This window comes from Maylandia zebra, linkage group LG4 (assembly GCF_041146795.1).
Source record: "Maylandia zebra isolate NMK-2024a linkage group LG4, Mzebra_GT3a, whole genome shotgun sequence".
NCBI classification, from domain to species: domain Eukaryota; kingdom Metazoa; phylum Chordata; class Actinopteri; order Cichliformes; family Cichlidae; genus Maylandia; species Maylandia zebra.
Window position 1 is genome coordinate 36,207,612 of NC_135170.1, and position 19,433 is coordinate 36,227,044.

General features: G+C 48.9%; 2 protein-coding genes across 7 annotated transcripts; one reads left to right on the forward strand and one right to left on the reverse strand.

Annotated features, from left to right (window-relative positions):
* med15 (mediator complex subunit 15) lies at positions 1-9,220 on the forward strand. Of its 4 annotated transcripts, XM_024802288.2 has the most exons (18): positions 2-173; positions 1,999-2,092; positions 2,527-2,578; positions 3,122-3,145; positions 3,313-3,477; positions 3,684-3,964; positions 4,824-5,117; positions 5,456-5,569; positions 5,886-6,008; positions 6,204-6,304; positions 6,497-6,624; positions 6,835-6,969; positions 7,474-7,537; positions 7,809-7,875; positions 7,960-8,117; positions 8,191-8,357; positions 8,449-8,547; positions 8,894-9,220. In XM_024802288.2, the coding sequence occupies exons 1-18, from the start codon at positions 106-108 to the stop codon at positions 9,028-9,030; spliced, it is 2,271 nt and encodes a 756-aa protein (XP_024658056.1). In that variant the 5' UTR covers positions 2-105; the 3' UTR covers positions 9,031-9,220. The 4 variants fall into 4 exon arrangements, with proteins under 4 accessions (XP_024658058.1, XP_024658056.1, XP_024658059.1 ...); XM_024802290.2 differs by lacking the exon at positions 5,456-5,569 and having other exon boundaries at positions 1-173; XM_024802291.2 differs by lacking the exon at positions 3,313-3,477.
* Positions 9,221-9,581: 361 nt separating this feature from the next.
* thoc6 (THO complex 6) lies at positions 9,582-13,958 on the reverse strand. Of its 3 annotated transcripts, none has more exons than XM_004556495.3 (13): positions 13,799-13,958; positions 13,239-13,330; positions 13,101-13,165; positions 12,443-12,546; positions 12,325-12,362; positions 12,130-12,178; positions 11,688-11,759; positions 11,315-11,417; positions 10,934-10,983; positions 10,784-10,846; positions 10,339-10,449; positions 10,128-10,256; positions 9,582-9,795 (listed from the first exon to the last, which is right to left on the reverse strand). In XM_004556495.3, the coding sequence occupies exons 1-13, from the start codon at positions 13,811-13,813 to the stop codon at positions 9,715-9,717; spliced, it is 972 nt and encodes a 323-aa protein (XP_004556552.1). In that variant the 5' UTR covers positions 13,814-13,958; the 3' UTR covers positions 9,582-9,714. The 3 variants fall into 3 exon arrangements, with proteins under 3 accessions (XP_004556552.1, XP_012776000.1, XP_076739616.1); XM_012920546.5 differs by lacking the exon at positions 13,799-13,958 and adding an exon at positions 13,464-13,705; XM_076883501.1 differs by lacking the exon at positions 13,799-13,958 and adding an exon at positions 13,419-13,442.
* Positions 13,959-19,433: the final 5,475 nt, after the last annotated feature.

Sequence of the window (19,433 nt, forward strand, 5' to 3'; positions counted from 1 at the left end):
GCGTATTGACTCAAGCCGCCATTATCCCGTAGTAGAAGGAGGAAGAACAGAGGGGAAGCATCCAGGAATTCTGCCACAGTTCTCCTGAAAAACCTCCTCGGCGCCATGGAAATGTCGGGAGCGGACAGCGACTGGAGGAGCCCACAGTTCCGACAGAAAGTCGTGGCTCAGATGTGAGAAAGTCTCTGTTGTTCTGTTTAATGTCACTGTTTTGGTTTGTGTTAGCCGCTCAGGCTAAGCTAAAGGCGGCGCTGTTAGAAAATGCGTCATGTCTGAGCAGGCGTTTAGAAAACGTTAAATTAAGAAAAACCGGTAAAAAAGCAAAGCGAGCTCGGATCTGATGACACGACGGGACACAGAGGACGAAAGGTCCGGATGGTGGCTTCTATTCGGCGAAGAGAAAATGGACAAAATGACGCTAACAGATCATTTCTGTCAACTTTCATTGTTAGCACCATTAGCTGCTGAAGCTAATGAGTTACAGTTATCTGCGCTGTGAGAACGTTCACCTGCATGACTGAAAGTCAGGCTGTGTAGTGTGAATAAGCGGCTACAGTCAGCGTGAGATCACGTGACGCTCCCGCTCTTCTGCTCGTACACAGTCAGGAAAGTAAAAAACAAGCAGCTCAGGGCTGCTTTGGTTTAACACGGGAAAGGTCGCCGGTTCGAAACCGGAGGATTTCTTCAGGTGGGTCGTGAACATGTGTGGATTAATTCCTGAAAGCAGCGGATTACAGCAGTGAGGTCCTTTTAATAAAGATTAGAGTGTCCCCATCTTTATAGAGAGAAATGCTGCTCATCAGGCTGAATGGGTTCAAATCCACTGTCACAATGTTCCATTCACTCCTATAAGGAACGCTGAAAAAAGGCAGACCTGAATCTAAATAATCTGAAAGAGGTGTTATGAAAGTTTGAGTCAGGATACTCTGTTGATCCTGGGTTCAGATTAGGTTTAAAGTGGGCACACTGTTTGAACTGTCCTCCAAAGGCTTCTGATACAGTGCATTGATGTACTGTCCGAGTAAAAACAGAAGCAATAGAGCTCAGCAGAGCAGCAGATCATAGTCTTCATCCAAACTCAGTGCTGTGGAGTCTGTGAGGTCGTTCGTGTCATTTCTAGTGGAAAGAAATCTGTATGTCGATGTAAACAACAGCTCCTCGCGGTGTACCACAAGGCTCTGCTTTAGGTCCACTGCTGTTTTCCACCTGTGCCGTTTTTCCTTTATGCAGAACAGGGAACATTATTGTTGACGGTGGGAAAGATCCAAAAGCTTTTGTTGCATTTAGGAAAGACGTGACATGTCCTTTCTGCCAATAATCAAAAAGTTAGCGAGGTCTGAAAGCATCCGAACATGTAACGTCGGACCAAAATATACGAGCATAGGAACCTCCACTCTGTCCCACAGCAGCAGCAGCAAACAGGTCATTTATAGAAGCTACGTCGTTATTTTTCATCATGATTTAGACTTTTTTTCATTATTAGGTATCAGAACCTGTAATATACAAAGATTACAGCAAACAGCTGGCACGTGTGACTAGTTTAACTGTTGTAGAAGAAGATTTGGATAACAAGTGCTTTTATTTCAATAAAGAAGATATAAAACCTGCCCTCGCAGTTGTAACAAAATAAACACATTTTAATACATTAATAACTTCCTGTAAAACACCTTTCCCGTTCAGCTACGTTTCCCCGGCTCAGCGATCCTGACGTCCCCGTACAGTCTTTATCCGTCAGGATCCTTATCCACATGCAGACTGTGGTGTTCCAGGATTGGTTCAGCGTTGCGATTTGAGCCGTGTTAACTTAACGTGTTCGCTGCTTAGAGTCGTTTCTGTGTTGTCTTCTCACAGGTCCGGTTCATGTGCAGCGTCGTGGTTTTAAATTATGCATGTGATGCTCACGGTGAATGAATGAGTGTAACTGGGGAGGTGGGGGTGAATGCAGAGACCAATGAAGATATCAAGGTGTGTTTGTGACGATGAGTGTGATTCCTGCAGCGAAGAGGCCATAAGGAAGGCAGGAACCTCGAACACCACGCACAAGTCGGGCACGGACATGGAGAACCACGTCTACGTCAAAGCCAAATCCAGGGTGAGTCCCGCCCACCGCCGCCGCGTCTGGATTAGTTACTGCTGACGCTGCTTTCTGAAAATGATTGGCTTACAAAAGAAGTGAAAGTTGTTACTGACCAGTGTTAACGCCACCTGCTGGGCAGGTTTGAGGGGACAAAACAAACACAGGAGAGCCAGATCGCACCAGCAGACTGGTTATTAAACTACAAACTGGGACCGTTTATGAGTTATTTGATCAGCCTTATTTGTGGAAGCAGATCACTGGTTTTAGAGGTTGTTTGAAGCTAGAGAGCTGCATTTTTTATATCACGATAAAATGCAGAATAACAGAAGCAGGTTTAATGCACACTGAAGTATTTAAATGAAGCCGTGAATGTCGCCGTTCTCCTGAAATGTCCTCGAACGTCGTTCAGTGAATGTAAATTCTGCACCATGTGTCTGGTTTTTCCTCAGGAGGAGTATTTATCTCTGGTGGCCCGGCTGATCATTCACTTCAGAGACATCCGTGAGTATCCGAGGAGCGCATCGTGCCTTAGTGATCGCAGATCAATGACCTGTCGCCGATCTTATGGGTGAAGCTGGCGTTGGACTGCAGGTCACAGTCACGCACTAATCTGGTCGTTTGTTGCTTTTGATTCATTTGAGCATCAAATTCAGGAAAAACAAGAAACACAATTTTATATTTCATGTTAGAAAGACAATGTGCTCAGCAGTCGGTCTGAGAGCAGAACGCACCCTCACTGATTTACCTGCCGGCGGGCAGGAAGTGAGTCTTTACAGACTCCATCCACAAAAGCAGAGTGAGCAGGAAGTCTCGTTCCTGTGGGTACAAACGCTTTTTCAAATCAGCAAACGTGACTTTGACTCACATCGCTCATACAGCAACCTGTAAATGTCTGCTGTTTATTCACACCTGTGCTGTTCAGAGAGGGGCGGAGCTTGTCTCCACATTCATATAGAGGAGTTGTTTGTGTATTTAGCTGAGTGGATCTGCTGCTCAGCCCTGAATCCTTGATCAGAGTTATTGACGGCTGTGTCCTCTCTGCAGATAAGAAGGCTCATGGAGGTTCAGGTAGGTGGGCTTCGTGTCTCTCTGGTCTCCCCTCCCCCGCCCCATTTGTTTTCTTTGCTGTGTTCTGTCCTCTGCTGGACCGGTCTGTACCGGACTCATGGCGTTCATGATTTCTGCTGTGCATGTTGGAGCTGCTTAATATGGTCTGTTGTCTACCCTTCTGCTAGATCCCATGAATGCCCTGAATACCCTGACAGGGGTTGGAGGGGGTCCTGGCGCCATTGGCATGGGGCCTCGCCCTGCCGGTGCTCCAGTGGGTGGCATGGGGGCCATGGGGCCGATGCAGATAGGCCAGCATGCCATGGCAGGGGTGGCTGGAAACCCACAAGCCAGTGAGTGTTTCCTCCATGTGGTGTTTGCTGTAAATGCACATCTTCCGAGTGTTCGGTGGAGGCTGGCTGCGTCTACATGCCACGTTTCGGCGTCAGAGCCGGCCTGATTTTCAGTCTCTGCTTTAGCACGGTGTGTGTCTGAGAGTCCAGAGCTGGCCTCGCACGCTGGCCCGCTGCTTCATCTCCCCCTCTCTCTCCCCCTGCAGTCGGCGGACCGGGATCTATGCAGCAGTTGGTGCAGCAGCAGCAGCAGCAGCAGCAGAACGCCATGCAGTTCCAGCAGTTCCAACAACAGCAGCAGAACGCCATGCAGCAGCAGCAGAACGCCATCCAACAGCAGCAGCAGCAGCAGAACGCCATCCAGCAGCAGCAGCAGCAGTTCCAGGTGCAGCAACAGCTGAGGGCACAGCAGCAGCAGATGCAGCAGCAGCTCCAACAGCAGCAGCAGCAGCAACAGCAGGCCCAGAACCAGCAGCAGCAGAACCAGGTGAGACCAGGTCATACTCCCTGCAGGCGGAGTAAATGCTGCGTAGGTGCCGGGATTAAAGTCCGATCCTCTCTGCATAAATCAGCTCTATCCAGAGACGGGATGAGTTGTAAACTGTGAGAGCAAATAAACAGCTAACAGATCATCTGCAGAGGCTTATTTGAAGAGTTTCAGTCAGGTTTCAGAGCTCATCACAGCACAGAAACAGCTTTAGTGAAGGTTACAAATGATCTTCTTATGGCCTCTGACAGTGGACTCATCTCTGTGCTTGTCCTGCTAGACCTCAGTGCAGCGTTCGATACTGTCGACCATAATATCCTATTAGAGCGATTAGAACATGCTGTAGGTATTACAGGTACTGTGCTGCAGTGGTTTGTATCATATCTATCTAATAGACTCCAGTTTGTGCATGTAAATGGAGAGTCCTCTTCACACACTGAGGTTAATTATGGAGTTCCACAGGGTTCAGTGCTAGGACCAATTCTGTTTACATTATACATGCTTCCCTTAGGCAGTATCATTAGAAGACATAGCATACATTTACACTGCTATGCAGATGACACTCAGCTCTATCTGTCCATGAAGCCAGATAACACACACCAATGAGTTAAACTGCAGGAATGTCTTAAAGACATAAAGAAATAATCTGACTTTCAGTGATCAACAGTTTCTGCAAAATCAACTTAAAGCTAACCTTCCAGCGGTGCCTTAAGTTGCCTTACAGAGGATAAGTTTAGTGCCCCGAGCTCACAGCTGCGATCTGGCCACCCTGAAACCACCGCTCTGATCGCTAGTGGCTGTGAGGGGAGACGAGTGGCTTTCCTCTCATTACTCATCAGCTGTGTTTGTCTGATTACAGATGCACCAGTCCAGGCTGCAGCTTATGCAGCTCCAGCAGCACGCTCAGGCCCAGGCTCAAGCCCAAGCTCAAGCCCAAGCCCAGGCTCAGGCCCAGGCTCAGGCCCAGGCCCAGTCCATCCAGCAGATGGTGCAGCAGCAGCAGGTCCAGGCTCAGACTCAGCCGGTTCAGATGCCTCCTCACTCCCAGCAGCAGCAGCAGCAGTCGGGCATGGTGTCTCAGTCTCTGGCCGGACAGATGCCATCCCAGCACGTCTCTCTGAACCAGCAGCAGCAGAGGCTGCAGGCCTTCCAGGTGAGACAGAACTGCAGGTTTGGTTCTGTAACTCCGACTGAATCACAGCCAGACAGTCGGTGTCTCAGCGTTCAAAGTCCAAATCGAGTCAGAGAAATTGTTTTTAAGATTGTAATTCATAACATAAGTTAGCACAGTTTCACTCAGTGCTGTCATTTAAAAAACTGGACGCCTGAAAAAGCAGCGAATCAGATTTTCAAAGTAAAACAGGAAGTCTGTAATGAAAATCCGACCAGAGGCTGTGATCAGTCTGCAGTTCCTGCTCCAGTGGTCTGAATTTTCTCAGTGCTCCCTTCCTCTGCTTGCATGCTTTGCTATGTGTGTGTGTGTGAGAACAGGCCCGTGCAGCCTTGCAGCAGCAGCAGCAGCAGCAGGCAGCGCAGCAAGCTCAGCAGGCCGCAGCGCAAGCACAGCTCAACGCAGCCGCCGCTGCAGCCGCCATGCCGGGACAGGTGAGGACGCCGCCACAAACTCAGGTTCATCAGCTCTGAGTTATTTAGACGATCAGACAAACGGCAGGAGATTGTAGAGCAGGTGTCGGGAGTACGCTTCACGGCAGCAGAAACAGGAAACTCAAAATGACAGGTTCGCCTGCTCCGGGGCGACCGCTTCCTGTTAACTGTAGGTTAAACTGTCCACACCTGATATTCTCACTGCTCAAGTCACAAAGCTGAACCTGCAGGAACATCTGAGCTGGTCCTCACAGGTGTAGAAAGACGGAGGTCTCACCTGTCCTCTCTGCTCACCTGTGCTTTGTTTCTTCTGAAGCTGGTTCGTCCTGGGATGCAGATTCCAGCCCGGCTACCTCGAGCACCTCTGAACCCCATCCCTCCTCAAAACGCCACCACCGCTGCAGCTGGCGTGGTGGGAGTGCAGGCCATGACACCGCAGGTATTTATCCCCAGTGTGACCTCTGACCTTCACCTGCTCGTCCTCATGTTTCTTCAGTCTGAAGCAGCTTCATGAGGTGGAGACAGTTTCTAACGACCTCATGGAGCTGCTTCACGCACACAAACATCGTGCCTTCCCCTCTGTGCTCTGATTGGCTAGTTTGTCTTTCCTTGTCTGTCCAATCACCTCGAGCAGATGTCATCGCCCTCACCGGTGCAGGTCCCGACTCCTCAGTCGATGCCGCCTCCTCCGCAGCCGTCACCCCAACCCCCGACCTCACAGCCCAACTCGGCCAGGTACGTCCAGTAAATAGACCACACCGCTGACCTTTCAGGACAGCAGTGGGTCAGCCAGTCGTCAGCCTCTGGCTGAGGCGAGTTCAGATTCACGTCTGCGTCTGGTTTCTGACCCGCTCGGTGTCACAGGACAGAATCGGCGCAGGTTACATGTCTGTCAGCGAGTCTAACTCCTTCTGGCTCCTCCCACAGCTCCGGTCCCACTCCGTCTCCGGGGGGTTTCCAGCCCAGCCCGTCTCCTCAGCCGTCGCCGAGCCCCGCCAACTCCAGAACCCCCCAGAACTACGGCGTGCCCTCCCCCGGGCCACTCAGTACTCCAGGTAACCCCACAAACATCTGGAAGGAACTTTTCACAGAGCTCAGAATAACGTGAACGCAGCAGCTCCGTCACGCTCGCTGACCACGCCGCTGAGCGGCGCAGTCGTGTGCACCTCGATCACAGCTACACACACACTGAGGTCAGAGAAGGTGAAACACACGTCTGTTTTCCCTCCTCAGAGTTTCACCGGCTTTTATTGTGAAACTTTCAGTGAACCCGAGCTCGGTGATGAGTCCGGCGGGGCCCACGTCTCTGGAGGACCAGCAGTACATGGAGAAGCTCAAACAGCTCTCCAAGTACATCGAGCCGCTGCGCCGCATGATCAACAAGATCGACAAAAACGAAGGTGAGCCGCTCGCCTCGCTGACATCACAACCTCCTTCCGAGGCGCCACAGCACACACATGCACGGGTTCCCAAACTGAGGTTCGTGGAGTTCATCTTTGGTAATGGTACACTTGGAGATTTAAAGGATAACTCCTCTTCTTACTAAAGAAACGAAAGCACGATGATCATGACTGGAAGAGTCGGAAAGGAAAAATGTTCTGATAGGAAACATGAACAGGAAGACGATGTCGAGGTAGGAAGTGGAGGGGAAGCGAGGAGCTCATGATTAGAAGGGCAGTCATGTGACACGAAGTGAGGAGAAGAAGAAACACATGATCAAGTCGTTCATGTTGATGATGTTCAAACACGAGTCCACTGCAAAGTCACAGAATCAGCAGATCGCTCGAAAGAAGGGAAACTTCTGCTCCTAAACAGGGATGCGTATCGTTTAGGTTTGATCCGGTGCCCGTCCTGAACGCATCCACGCGTGGTTAAAGTTCAGCTGCTTTCTTCTGTGTTTTCAGACAGGAAGAAGGACCTGAGTAAGATGAAGAGCTTGCTGAACATCCTGACCGACCCCAGCACCAGGTGGGATTCATTCCTTTCAGGTTCGATTTGTGCGTGAAACAATCCAAACTCGGCTGACGTGGTTAGCCGCCTCCACCCAGAGCCTGCTCCACGTCTTCGCATCAGACACTAGGAGTCCGGCGTTTTCCAGCTGTGGTCGCGTGATCACAGCTGGAAAACACAAACACTGTAGATATGGGAAGTGATGTCAGCCACGCCTCCAAGCTCACAGCTGAAGCTGCTGCTCCTCGCTACACTTCCTGACCTCCTTTTCCTGACCTTTGACCTATAGGTGTCCCCTGAAGACGCTGCAGAAATGTGAGATCGCTTTGGAGAAGCTGAAGAACGACATGGCGGTGGTAAGGCGAGCGCCTCCTCTCATTTCTAATCTTCAGAGGGTCGACGCCAGTCTGAGCCTCTGTTTGTGTTTCCTGTCCTTTCAGCCGACGCCCCCTCCCCCGCCCGTGGCCACCAACAAACAGTACCTGTGTCAGCCGCTGCTGGACGCCGTCATGGCCAACATCCGCTCGCCCGTCTTCAACCACTCCCTCTACCGATCCTTCGCCCCCGCCATGAGTGCCATCCACGGACCACCCATCATGTAGGTACCACACACACGTCGCGCTACACTTTACAGGTCAGAGGTCATATTCACAGCGTCGCGTCCTCCTCAGGGGGCCGAACATCTCCGGGCGCAAGAGGAAGCACGAGGACGACGAGCGGCAGACGATCCCCAACATCCTGCAGGGCGAGGTGGCGCGCCTCGACGTCAAGTTCCTCGTCAACCTCGACCCCGCGTACTGCAGCAACAACGGCACCGTGCACCTCATCTGCAAGCTGGGTGAGAACGCCGCCCCCCACTGCTCCGCCCACTGCTCCGCCCACTTCAGATCACACAGTGAAACCTTATTGGTGTTTGATTTTTCTTTCAGACGATAAAAACCTTCCCAGCGTTCCTCCGCTGCAGCTCAGTGTTCCCGCCGATTATCCCGACCAGAGTCCGCACTGGGCCGATGACGGAGAGCAATACGGTAAGACACGCCCACCACCGCCATCTTTCATCACCCAATAGAGCCGCACATCCACAGAGACGTCCACAGGCTCAATAAAAGTATTAATAAACAAAATGCAGATAAATAGGTGAAAACACTCTTAAAAGCATAAATTCACAAAAGTCTAAATTAGAGCAGGAAATAAGAGCGTTTGTGAGGGGCAGCCAATCAGGATGCCACACAGAGGCGTGGCCTTGAAGAGGGAGGATAGAGTCAGAGTAGAAACGTTTCTATCAGATGGCCGTCGGACATTTAAAGTGTTTTTGTCTTCAAACTTAAATCTGGGAACGTGTGGTGATGACATCATCGACTGCGTGCGTTTCAGGTGCGAACAGCTTCCTGCAGACAGTTCACAGGAACATGACGTCCAAACTGCTGCAGCTGCCCGACAAACACTCGGTGACCGAGCTGCTCAACACCTGGGCTCGCAGCGTCCAGCAGGCCTGCCTGTCTGCAGCCTGAGACCCCGCCCACTGCTCCCCGTGCATGCTGGGTAAGACCTGCAGATGGGCGTCATCAGAGCCGAAACCCATTACCGATTTCTCTGCTGCTCCTTGAATGCGTCATGAGTCTGTTTCTGTTAGTTTAAATAAAGTTTTAGTCCCTGTTTTGTATGACGTCTTTTTGTATTAAATAAAATGTGTTCACTTCAGTCCAATCAGCTGTTTTCTGTTTACCTGCTGCAGGTGTGAACACACACCTGTCAATCAGCCGTTTACTTCCTGTTCACTCACAGGTTCATCTGTGTCAGTGAAAGAGGCGGAGTTTCCAGCATGTGACTAATCAGAAACAAACCGGTGAACTGACAGCAGAGTGTGCGTGTGTGCTGTGTTAATAAAGTTTATCTAAAAGCTTTCGTAGGAGCGTCACAGCGCTGATTTCAGTTGGGAACACTTTCATGAGCGCACACCTGTGATCAGAACATCAAAGTTCAATTGTTCATCACAGGGTGGGCTCTTCGCTGGTTGGTTTAACCAATCAGAGCTCAGCTGGTGAAGAAGAGTGAAGCGTGGTGTGCTTTTATTTTCATATGTTTATTCTTTAAAGAAGCTCACAGACAGCTGATACAAAACGCCCAAAAACAAATAAAAACATGGAAAATGAACAGACAGTTTATCGTGCGTGGGGTCTCATGAAGTTCAGAGTTCAGAATCTGAGGGAGAACGCTCTGTAGGACAGGTTGGTGAACACGTCGATACGGTCGCTGCTGCCGCCGACCGTCAGCACCTGAAACACACGACACGTTCACTAACACTGGGGGGAAAAACCTGACGTCGCTCTGTCTTCATTCACATCCTCTCTCTTCTGGCCACACCCCTTGCTGACTTTTAATGTGTAGGATGTTCCGGTTGTCTTCTCCAGCTTCAACCAATCAGCACTGAGCCACATTGTACTGTCCCGCCGTGTTTGCACACGCTCAGTTTGTCACGGCTCAGGTGTGATATGTGGACTTTTGAAATAGCGAAGTGTGAAACGCGTTAAACTTCACTCGTGAACCTGTCGTGTCATGTGACCTCCGTGTTTGCGTGAGGATGTGCGTGCTGCATTCAGGGTCTCACCCGGTGCTCGGTGCTGTTGTTGTTGAGCTGCAGCGTGTTCAGGCTCTGTGGCGTGCAGGGAATCTGAGCTTTGACCTCGCCGCCCAGCAGGCAGTGCGACACGAACGCACCTTCACCCACCGTTAGGATCTACAGGAAATGCATCACAGGAAGTGAACCAGAGCGAGCACCGGCACAGATGGACAAACACTGACTGAAGCGTCTTCCTCACCAAGTCCTGATGGAAGGTGGACTGTCGTTGGCACCCGCTCAGGTTAAAGATGGAGGTCGGTGACAGCGAGCGGAGGTGCCACAGAGACAGAGACGGTCCGCCGCCGCACAGCTGTGAGAACAGGAAGTCAGACATGTTCAGAATCTTACACATCTGGAATCTAAGGAAACATCTGTAAAAACAACAAACCTCAGAACAAGAACGAAGGAGAACGTTTCATCTCGCAGTTTAACATCACCTGAACTCACCTGGAGTCCATCACCTGTTTCTAACACAACACGAGTCCTCACAGAGTCAGTCTGACTCAGAAATAAGACTTTCATCTTTAGAGGTTTTCACGGTTAAAGCTGTGATCAAAGATCAAAGATGACATCATTTTCATCAAAGTGAACTTTGATGAAAGGAGGGGGAGGAGTCACAGCGATGCGAGGAAACGTTTTCTCACCATCCAGTCGGAGTCGGTGGTCACGCAGCTGATCCATTTACCGTACTGAGGACGCGCACACACCTGAAACACACACACACCTGTGTTTATCCTCAGATAAAGAGGAAGTGACATCATCACAGGAAGTCTGCGACGCTTTCTGGCACTCACCTCGTACTTGTAGACCTCGATGCAGTGAACACACTGACCCGTCCTGCTGTCTGCAACAGCAACACATCACCTTCATCATCACCTCCATCACCAAAATCCTCATCGTCACTAATATCATCATCATCCTCACTAGGGCTGAGCGATAAGGCCTAAAATCCATATTGCGGTATAATTTGAAGCATGTGCGGTAACGATATATAGGCGCAGCTTGATGAGATCATCAACATGCGCCATCACGGTAGAGCGGTATAGTCAAAACCCCACGTTGGCCAAATTCATATCGTTTCTACTGTATATTGTTTATACCGCCCACCCCTACTCCTCGCCACCATCTTCACCATCATCATCCTCCCGACAGCCCCATGTTTCCTGTGAACTCACCCCACAGCCTCACTGCTCCGTCCTCTCCCCCGGACAGGATCTCCGCCTCCCTCTCTCTTACAGTCACGCAATGGACGTAGTCCGAGTGACCCTGAAGCACCGTCTGAAGACAAAACACAAACCTGTCACCATGGAAACACAGAACTCCCCCAACAGACGCTGCCATGAAAATCAGATTGAAACAGTTCAGTGCACACACGGACGTCCAGGCATAAAACCTGCAGTTCCTCTGACATCCAGCAGAGGCTCCAGCAGTGAGTCGTTCCCCACAGACTCACACGTTAACAGCAGAAGTCAGCATTTACACACACACACACACGACAGCGACGTGCTGTAAGGAGAAAACATGGAGTCAACGTTGTTCCCCACTCACCTTGAACACACCGTTTTCCAGGTCCATGACATGGATGTTGTTATCGCCTCCTCCAACCACCAGGCTGTTATCCTGACACACAAACACAACTCCTCATTACACGTCGGAGCGACACGTCCGACAGAAAGACAACTATCCTCATTATCATCGGAGAAAAGGCCCCGACTGCAGCTGCATCCCTTCTACAAGCAAAAAATTAAATAACATTCAAAAAGAATGAAAAGAAGTCAGAATAATAAAAGGACCTCAATAAAACATCCAAAAACAAATAAAGGTTTAGTAAAAGGGTGGCTCTGACGACGAGGATGATGAGGAGGAGAATATTCTTCATACTGTCACAGGTTTGTGTTTTATTTCAGGTTCGAGTGTTTTCTGCTTGTAGAGGCGGGCCAGCTTTAACGCGATGAAGAGAAGCAGAGCAGACAGGTGGAGCTGTACTCACTCTGGGGTTGATGGTCATGGAGTTGATCTCTGGGATCTCCAGGCTGGATCTGTAAGGAGACAGCAGATGCGTGAGTGAGGAAGCAGACAGGAAGCAGACAGGAGGCAGACAGGAGGCAGACAGGAAGCAGACAGGAGGCAGACAGGAGGCAGACAGGAGGCAGACAGGAGGCAGGGGTGGAAGACTGGTTCTCACTTGTAGTTCGGTCTTCGGGTCCACAGAGGTTTGACGTTCTGAGGAAGCAGAGACACAAAAATCAGGCAAACTCGTTTTCCCTCTCCATCTATGTGTCCCTGAAGACGTTCCAGGTTACCTTCTTGGTGAGCTCGCTCCAGCTCCAGGCGCTGATCTCGCCATTTCCCGCGCTCAGCAGGTGGCAGTCAGTGGACAGAAGGGAAAAGACCGGTCCCTCATGAGCTGCAGGACAAAAAGACCAAAAAGGAATCTGTGAGGACAGTGTGTCCAACATCAACACGGACACAATAAACGGCCACTAAAGTCCCAATGAAACCAGAACTCGTCACAGGGCAGCAAATAAAAAATCACAATAAAATGAGCCTCAAAAATATTGACTCACAAACACACCTGGAACTCCACCTGCAGGCTAAATCCAGAGTTTTGGTTTAAAATCAGCTGGAACCTTCACGTTTTCACTGATTCTTTATTTCCAGCGTGTTTTCAGCATGACGCAGATGTTTGTCACCAAACACACTGACGCTTTAGCGCCTCACAAGAGCGTCCAGTGTGACGGGAAACAGACAAATGTCTGGATCTATCAAACAAAAGGCTGGAAAGGTGAGTGTGTTTTCATGTGAGTGAGCTCAGACTTCCTGGGTTCTCATCACGTTGTTATTTTTTTATGCCACTGTTCGAGTCTGCAGGTGTAAAACACCAGCAGGTACACCTGTGACGCCCTCGCCATACTGCAGAGGCTCGGATGGTTTAGGGCGACCTTTGGCCCGAACACTCACCCGTGAAGGTCAGAACAGGTTTCTGGTTGAGCGCGGTGGCGTCTGGACTCAGAGCTGCAGACAAACTGAAAAAAACAGCAGTGACAAATAAGAGGTGTGGCCCTCGCAGCCGAGTCGAACCAGGTGCGTTTGACTCACCTGAACACTGCGATCTCGCCGTAGTTGTTTCCAGCTGCCAGGAAGCGGCCGCAGGGAGAGAAACTCTGAGAGAACACGGACATGTGCAGCAGCTGCAGACACAGACAGGTGCGTTAGTCCAAGCGCCACAACACAGGTGAGCAGCCACACCTGTGCAGGGACATCTGGACACTTAGTTACCACGTGCTGTAGGACATTCAGTCATGTGACGTCACCTTTATTCACCTGAGTGTAAATCAGCTTTAAATAAACAGTTTGTGAATGAACGTGCATGTCTCTATAAACAGATGACTCGGAACAAAGGTTGTTATTAATACTGATCACTTCCGGTCAGTAAATCTATCGCACATCACATTCACCTCAGCCTGAAACTTTTTAAAGACTCGAATTTAAATTCAGTGGAATTTTTAACGGAGTTTGTTTTCCGGTAAAACCTGGAACTAATCCGAGCTCGTTCACTTCTTTGTTTCTATCGTTCAGCACGAAGCTCGCTTTACTCTCAAACATCAGCCGGTTTCTCTATTTCCTGTTTCCGGTGAGATAAACGGAGCAAGCCTCACCTCCACGGGACCCATGCCGCTCCCACAAACACACCGAGCTCCTTTAAAACGAACAGGCACAAACACCCAAACAGAAGCAAAGGAACCAAAACTTAAACAGAGGAGGGAAAGAGCGGACCGGGGCGAGGGAATGTGACGTCACCAACACCAGCCCAGAGGATTCTGGGAGATGTAGTGTAGAAGCGGCAAGACGCTTCTTTTCCTCAGCGGCTCGTCCTCCTTCACTGCATCCACGAAGTTTCTCTGAGCTCTTCCTCTTCTCTTCCTGCCATCAGATTAATCATCATCCTCCCTCCTCTGGACCGTCTCATCCTCCCTCCTTCCTCCTGCAGATCACAGAGTCGCCTGCCTGGCCTCATCAGCCATCCCGTCGATCAGTACTGCAAAAAAGCAGGGGCTCAGAGCAGATCCCTGATGTACTCCCACCAAAACCTTCAGCCACCTCAGCGCTGTCCTCATACGTATGCTGCACCACCCTCACATACTCCTTCATGGTTCCTCGTGCAGTACCGTCAGTCATCTGCTTCCTCTGATCCACAAACACACAGAAGCTCCTTCTCATCTACATTTCTCCATCAGGTCTAACGTCACAGCTCTTCCTCAGCATAAAGCCACATGTTGGTGGTGTGGCTCACCAGCGTCATCCTCTCTCCTAGACTTCTCCACACCCACAGAGGTACACTGTACTGCCAAAAGTATTCACTCGCCCATCCAAATCATTGAATTCAGGTGTCCCAGTCACCTCCATGACCTCCATGACCGCAGGTGTTTAAAGTCAGCAGCTAGGCATGCAGAAATAATGTGTGGAAGCAGGGCTCGCTCTCAGGAGCTCAGGGAACTCCCTCGTGGCGCTACCATAGGATGCCTCCTGTGCAACAGGTCCAGCTGTGGAATTTCTTCACAACTTAACATTCCACAGTCAGCTGTTAGTGGAATTATAACAAAGTGGAAACAACTGGGAACGCCAGCAGCTCAGCTATGAAGTGGTCGACCGTGGTGCGAGGCGCAGAGTGCACAGAGGTCGCCGACTCTGCGGAGTACGTTACTACAGACACCAAACCTCACGTGGCCTTCAGCTGAGCTCAACAACAGTGCGCAGAGAGCTTTTTGGAATGGGTTTCCATGGCGACCAGCTGCATACAAGCATTACATCATCAAGTGTTTAATGCAGTGGTGTAAACCACGCCACTACTGGACTCTAGAACAATTGCGGCATGTTCGCCGGACTGACCGATCACGATCACGAGGACCGGCCTGCACAGAGTCCTGACCTCATCCTGATCCAACACCTTTGGGACCAATCAGAGCGGAGACTGTGAGCCAGGCCTTCTCCTCCAACACCAGCGTGACCTCACACATGTGCTTCTGGAAGAATGATCAACACTCCCCATAAACACTCCTGAACCTGAGGAAATCCTTCCAGGAGACGTCCAGCTGCACACGGTGGGCCGACATCATATTCACTGGAGTTCATGGCAGAACGGTGGATCTCATCTGGACCAGTCGCCTTTCCACTCTCCACCCTCGTCTTAGCTGCTCTCAAAGTTATCATAGTTTTATACTCTCAAATGATTTTTTATTTTTATTTCATTTTGAGTTTTTAATTCGCTTTAGTTTCCAGAGCACATTTTCTTGTTTCGGTTTGGTTCAGTCCACAGCACAAAAAATCATCGGCTGCCCCCTGCCCTCTTTGTCTGCTGTCTACAACTCCCGTTGTCTCAGCAGGGCCAGAAACATCTCAAAGGACACTACCCACCCCGCCTACCATCTTTTCAACCTACTGCCCTCTGGCAGGCGCTTCAAATCCATTCAGGCCAGAACAAACAGACTCGGGGAAGGCTTCTTCCCCAAAGCTATCACCATACTCAACTCAAACTTGCACACAAGGGCGTAGATTTAGAGATTATTGAATTGTCCCCACCAATAGAGAAATCAAACCCGATAGAAAGGAAAAAAAAGATCTGTCAACGTCTCATTCACCCAGCGGTGCAGAAAGAGTGAAATTAGTTCTCTACTGGAGTCCTACCTCATGTGACAAATATGGCCAGTATGATTGGCTGAGCCTTTCAGGGAGCTCTGTTTAGTTTTAGCAGCGGCAAACCTGCGCTGCGAGGATGGCAGCAAAGAGGAAGAACCTGGATATAAGAAAGTATTTTTCAAAGAAACCTGTAAGTTAGTGCTGGGCCACATCATACCGTTCACGGTAATACCGGTATGATGTTGGGCAACGATGAGAAAATGAAGTATGGCGACCGTGGCTCAGGGGGTTGGGAATCGCATCTGTAACCGGAAGGTCGCCGGTTCGATCCCTGGGCTCTCTGTCCTGGTCGTTGTGTCCTTGGGCAAGACGCTTTACCCTACTTGGCCAGAGGGGCCGATGGCGCGATATGGCAGCCTCGCTTCTGTCAGTCTGCCCCAGGGCAGCTGTGGCTACAACTGTAGCTGCCTCCACCAGTGTGTGAATGTGAGAGTGAATGAATAGTGGCATTGTAAAGCGCTTTGAGGGCCTTGAAAAGCGCTATATAAATGCAATCCATAAAACACGCATGCGCTGTGCCTTTGTTTTCATACGCACATGGCGGAAAAAGTATGACGGAGAACGAGAAGAGCAAAAGCCGATCGTTGAATGAAACGATGAACCAGAACTGGTTTGTAAAAATGCTGCAGCTTCACTGGTGTGGAACTGGTTTAGCTTTCGTCCGTCAGATACACAACAAAGCACTATTTTTGGTAGCGCATGCTAGCGGGCCGTCGTTATTACCGTGTTGTTTGGAAAATACGCCACACTTAAAATCAATCCTTTGATTTCTCTGAAAGTCGACAGAGCCCCTTATAATCCCGTGTGCCTTATGTATGAACTCTGGTTGTGTTTACTGACCTCGAAACGATTTTATGTGCACGGCGCTCGAAAATCTGTCAAATGTTTCAGTACGACTTTGCTGAGCTACGAAGCCGCACCGCTTGATGGATTGTCGGAGCGTTACGGCTGTCGTAGGCGGAGCCTCGTGGAGTGATACGTACTGTGCTTCAGCATAATATTACAGTGTTGTGTGTGTGTGTGTATAACCTCTTTAAGTTTTGTGGATGTTATACATGGTTATGCTGAGGATGTGTCGGCCAGTTTCCACTGGAAATGCCTTTTGGTTAAACTGTCAGCGAGGAGTTTGCACAAAAAACAGCTGCTTGTTTAAGTGAAAATACATTGATGGGGTTTTGCACTAATAAAGTTGTGGAGTTGTAAAGTATTTTTTCTTGTGACAATTATATCGTCAGTTATCGCAAATTTTCAAATGTATATCGTGATAAATATTTTTGATCATATCGCCCTGCTCTACTGTAAATCACTTAAAGCCAAGTGCTAGGCTTTGGCCCACATCAGTCTGAAACTGTATGTAACCATGAATAACGTGTTTTGGAAACATGCAGCACTATTAGTTCTCTCAGTCTCAGAGCAGCATTTCTAATTTTGATTGAAACTGTCAGAGAAAACAGCAGCCTCGAGCGAGCCAGGATATTAGTTTACAGAGGCTGTTAAAATTATATGTCTAACGTTAAAATGTTGGTGACACAATAATTTTATCCTAATGGCTCTGACATATTCATAGGGTTAATTTTTGAGACAAAATGTCATGAGGTAGTCCTGATTTTGCAAATATTCCACCTTGTAGTGCAGTGTGCACAAATTGTTTTAAAAATGCACTCACGCTACAAACATTACTGATGAGTCAAGATCTGCACAAAGTGACAGAAACACATTTTATTCTTATTGTCATGTATGTCCTATTTGTCAGGTGACAGAACCAACACAGAGCTCAGAGAGTAATGGTGACAGAAGATCACAGGTGGAATTGGATGATGACTTGATCAGGCCCCATCTTATCTTAATGACCTTGTAGTACCATATCACCCTATTAGAGCACTTCGCTCTCGCTCTGCAGGCCTACTTGTTGTTCCTAGAGTATTTAAAAGTAGAATGGGAGGCAGAGCCTTCAGTTTTCAGGCCCCTCTTCTGTGGAACCAGCTTCCAGTTTGGATTCAGGAGACAGACACTATCTCTACTTTCAAGATTAGGCTTCAAACTTTCCTTTTTGCTAAAGCATATAGTTAGGGCTGGACCAGGTGACCCTGAATCCTCCCTTAGTTATGCTGCAATAGACGTAGGCTGCCGGGGATTCCCATGATGCACTGGGTGTTTCGTCTTCACTCACTATGTGTTAACAGACCTCTCTGCACTGAATCATATCTGTTATTAACCTCTGTCTCTCTTCCACAGCATGTCTTTATCCTGTCTTCCTTCTCTCACACCAACCAATCACAGCAGATGGCCCCGCCCCTCCCTGAGCCTGGTTCTGCCGGAGGTTTCTTCCTGTTAAAAGGGAGTTTTTCCTTCCCACTGTTACCAAAGTGCTGCTCATAGGGGGTCATATGATTGTTGGGTTTTTCTCTGTATCTATGAAGCGCCTTGAGGCGACTTATGTTGTGATTTGGCGCTATATAAATAAAATTGAATTGAATTGAATTGTTGGTTCATGACTGTATTTGAAGCACATGTGTGACTGCATGTATGTGGAATGTCTTACTGTTGTTCTGTCCACCAGGAGAGACTGGACAGTATAGATGTAAAACCAATATGCCAGCAGTTTATCTCAGTTAGTGAGAGGAGCAGGCCTGTGTTTGGCTGCTTCACATAGTGGACATTGAGTTGTTGTGTGGGACATGTAGTCCATGTCTGTTGCTGTAACAGTAGTTCATGTTTAGAATTAAAAAATCCCAGCTCACTGAGTTGATCGGGGCAACAGTGCCTAAAATGTTGCATCATTTTGCTGAGAGATCTTTTGTGGTAATCTTAGATGAGTAGTTTTATGGACAAAACCCAGCAGGTCATTCAGTGTTCCCTTAGTGCTGATGTGTCAGAGATGTTGGTGTAACTGAAGTAATGTTGTTAAGTCCTTAAAGTCATATTCTTTTATTGTCATGACTCTATTTTTATGTTTGTATGACACCTGATTTATATTGAATATGACTGAAGTAAACTAGTCTTTGGCTACGTCCACACGTACACGGGTATTTTTGAAAACTGAGATTTTCCGTTTTCGTTTTAAAAAATAATCCCGTCCACACATAAAGGCAGAAACGAAGGAAAACGCTGCTATGAACATGCCAAAGCAGCAGGTGGCGCTAGATTCCTAACCGTGCAGAAATGTTGGCCAATCAGAAGTCTAGAAGCCTCGGTGGGAAAAAGTAAACAAAGCTGGGGCATAGAAGCAGAACCGAGTCGTATGTGTGGAGGGACAGTAACTGTGTGTATATGTAAGCATTTAAACACTGCAGAGAGTAACAGTAACAGTATTGTAGAAATTCATTTCACCCCAACAATAACATGGGCACAGTGTGACGTCAAAAAAGGCGCACATCTTTGACGCTCACACATAAATGCAAAAACTGAGTTTTCAAAAATATCCACCCTGGCAGGCGTTTTTAAAAATCTCCATTTTCAGTGACCGAAAACGCCGTTTACGCGTGGACGAAAGATGCAAACGCATAGAAACATCTGCGTTTTCAAAAATACCCGGGTACGTGTGGACGTAGCCTAAAATACTTAGTCATTTAGTCATAGTTATAATTCACATATAAA

What these genes read in the sequence shown, in the direction of transcription:
- thoc6 (XM_012920546.5), bottom strand. Translation starts at nt 13,511, where the DNA reads ATGCACGTTCATTCACAAACTGTTTATTTAAAGCTGATTTACACTCAG. An exon ending in GGCGAGATCGCAGTGTTCAG is followed by an intron (nt 13,166 to 13,238) that starts GTGAGTCAAACG and finishes TGTTTTTTTCAG; the next exon opens with TTTGTCTGCAGCTCTGAGTC. An exon ending in CCATGACCATCAACCCCAGA is followed by an intron (nt 11,760 to 12,129) that starts GTGAGTACAGCT and finishes TTTGTGTGTCAG; the next exon opens with GATAACAGCCTGGTGGTTGG.
- med15 (XM_024802288.2), top strand. Translation starts at nt 106, where the DNA reads ATGGAAATGTCGGGAGCGGACAGCGACTGGAGGAGCCCACAGTTCCGA. An exon ending in CATTCACTTCAGAGACATCC is followed by an intron (nt 2,579 to 3,121) that starts GTGAGTATCCGA and finishes TCCTCTCTGCAG; the next exon opens with ATAAGAAGGCTCATGGAGGT. An exon ending in GGCTGGAAACCCACAAGCCA is followed by an intron (nt 3,478 to 3,683) that starts GTGAGTGTTTCC and finishes CTCCCCCTGCAG; the next exon opens with TCGGCGGACCGGGATCTATG.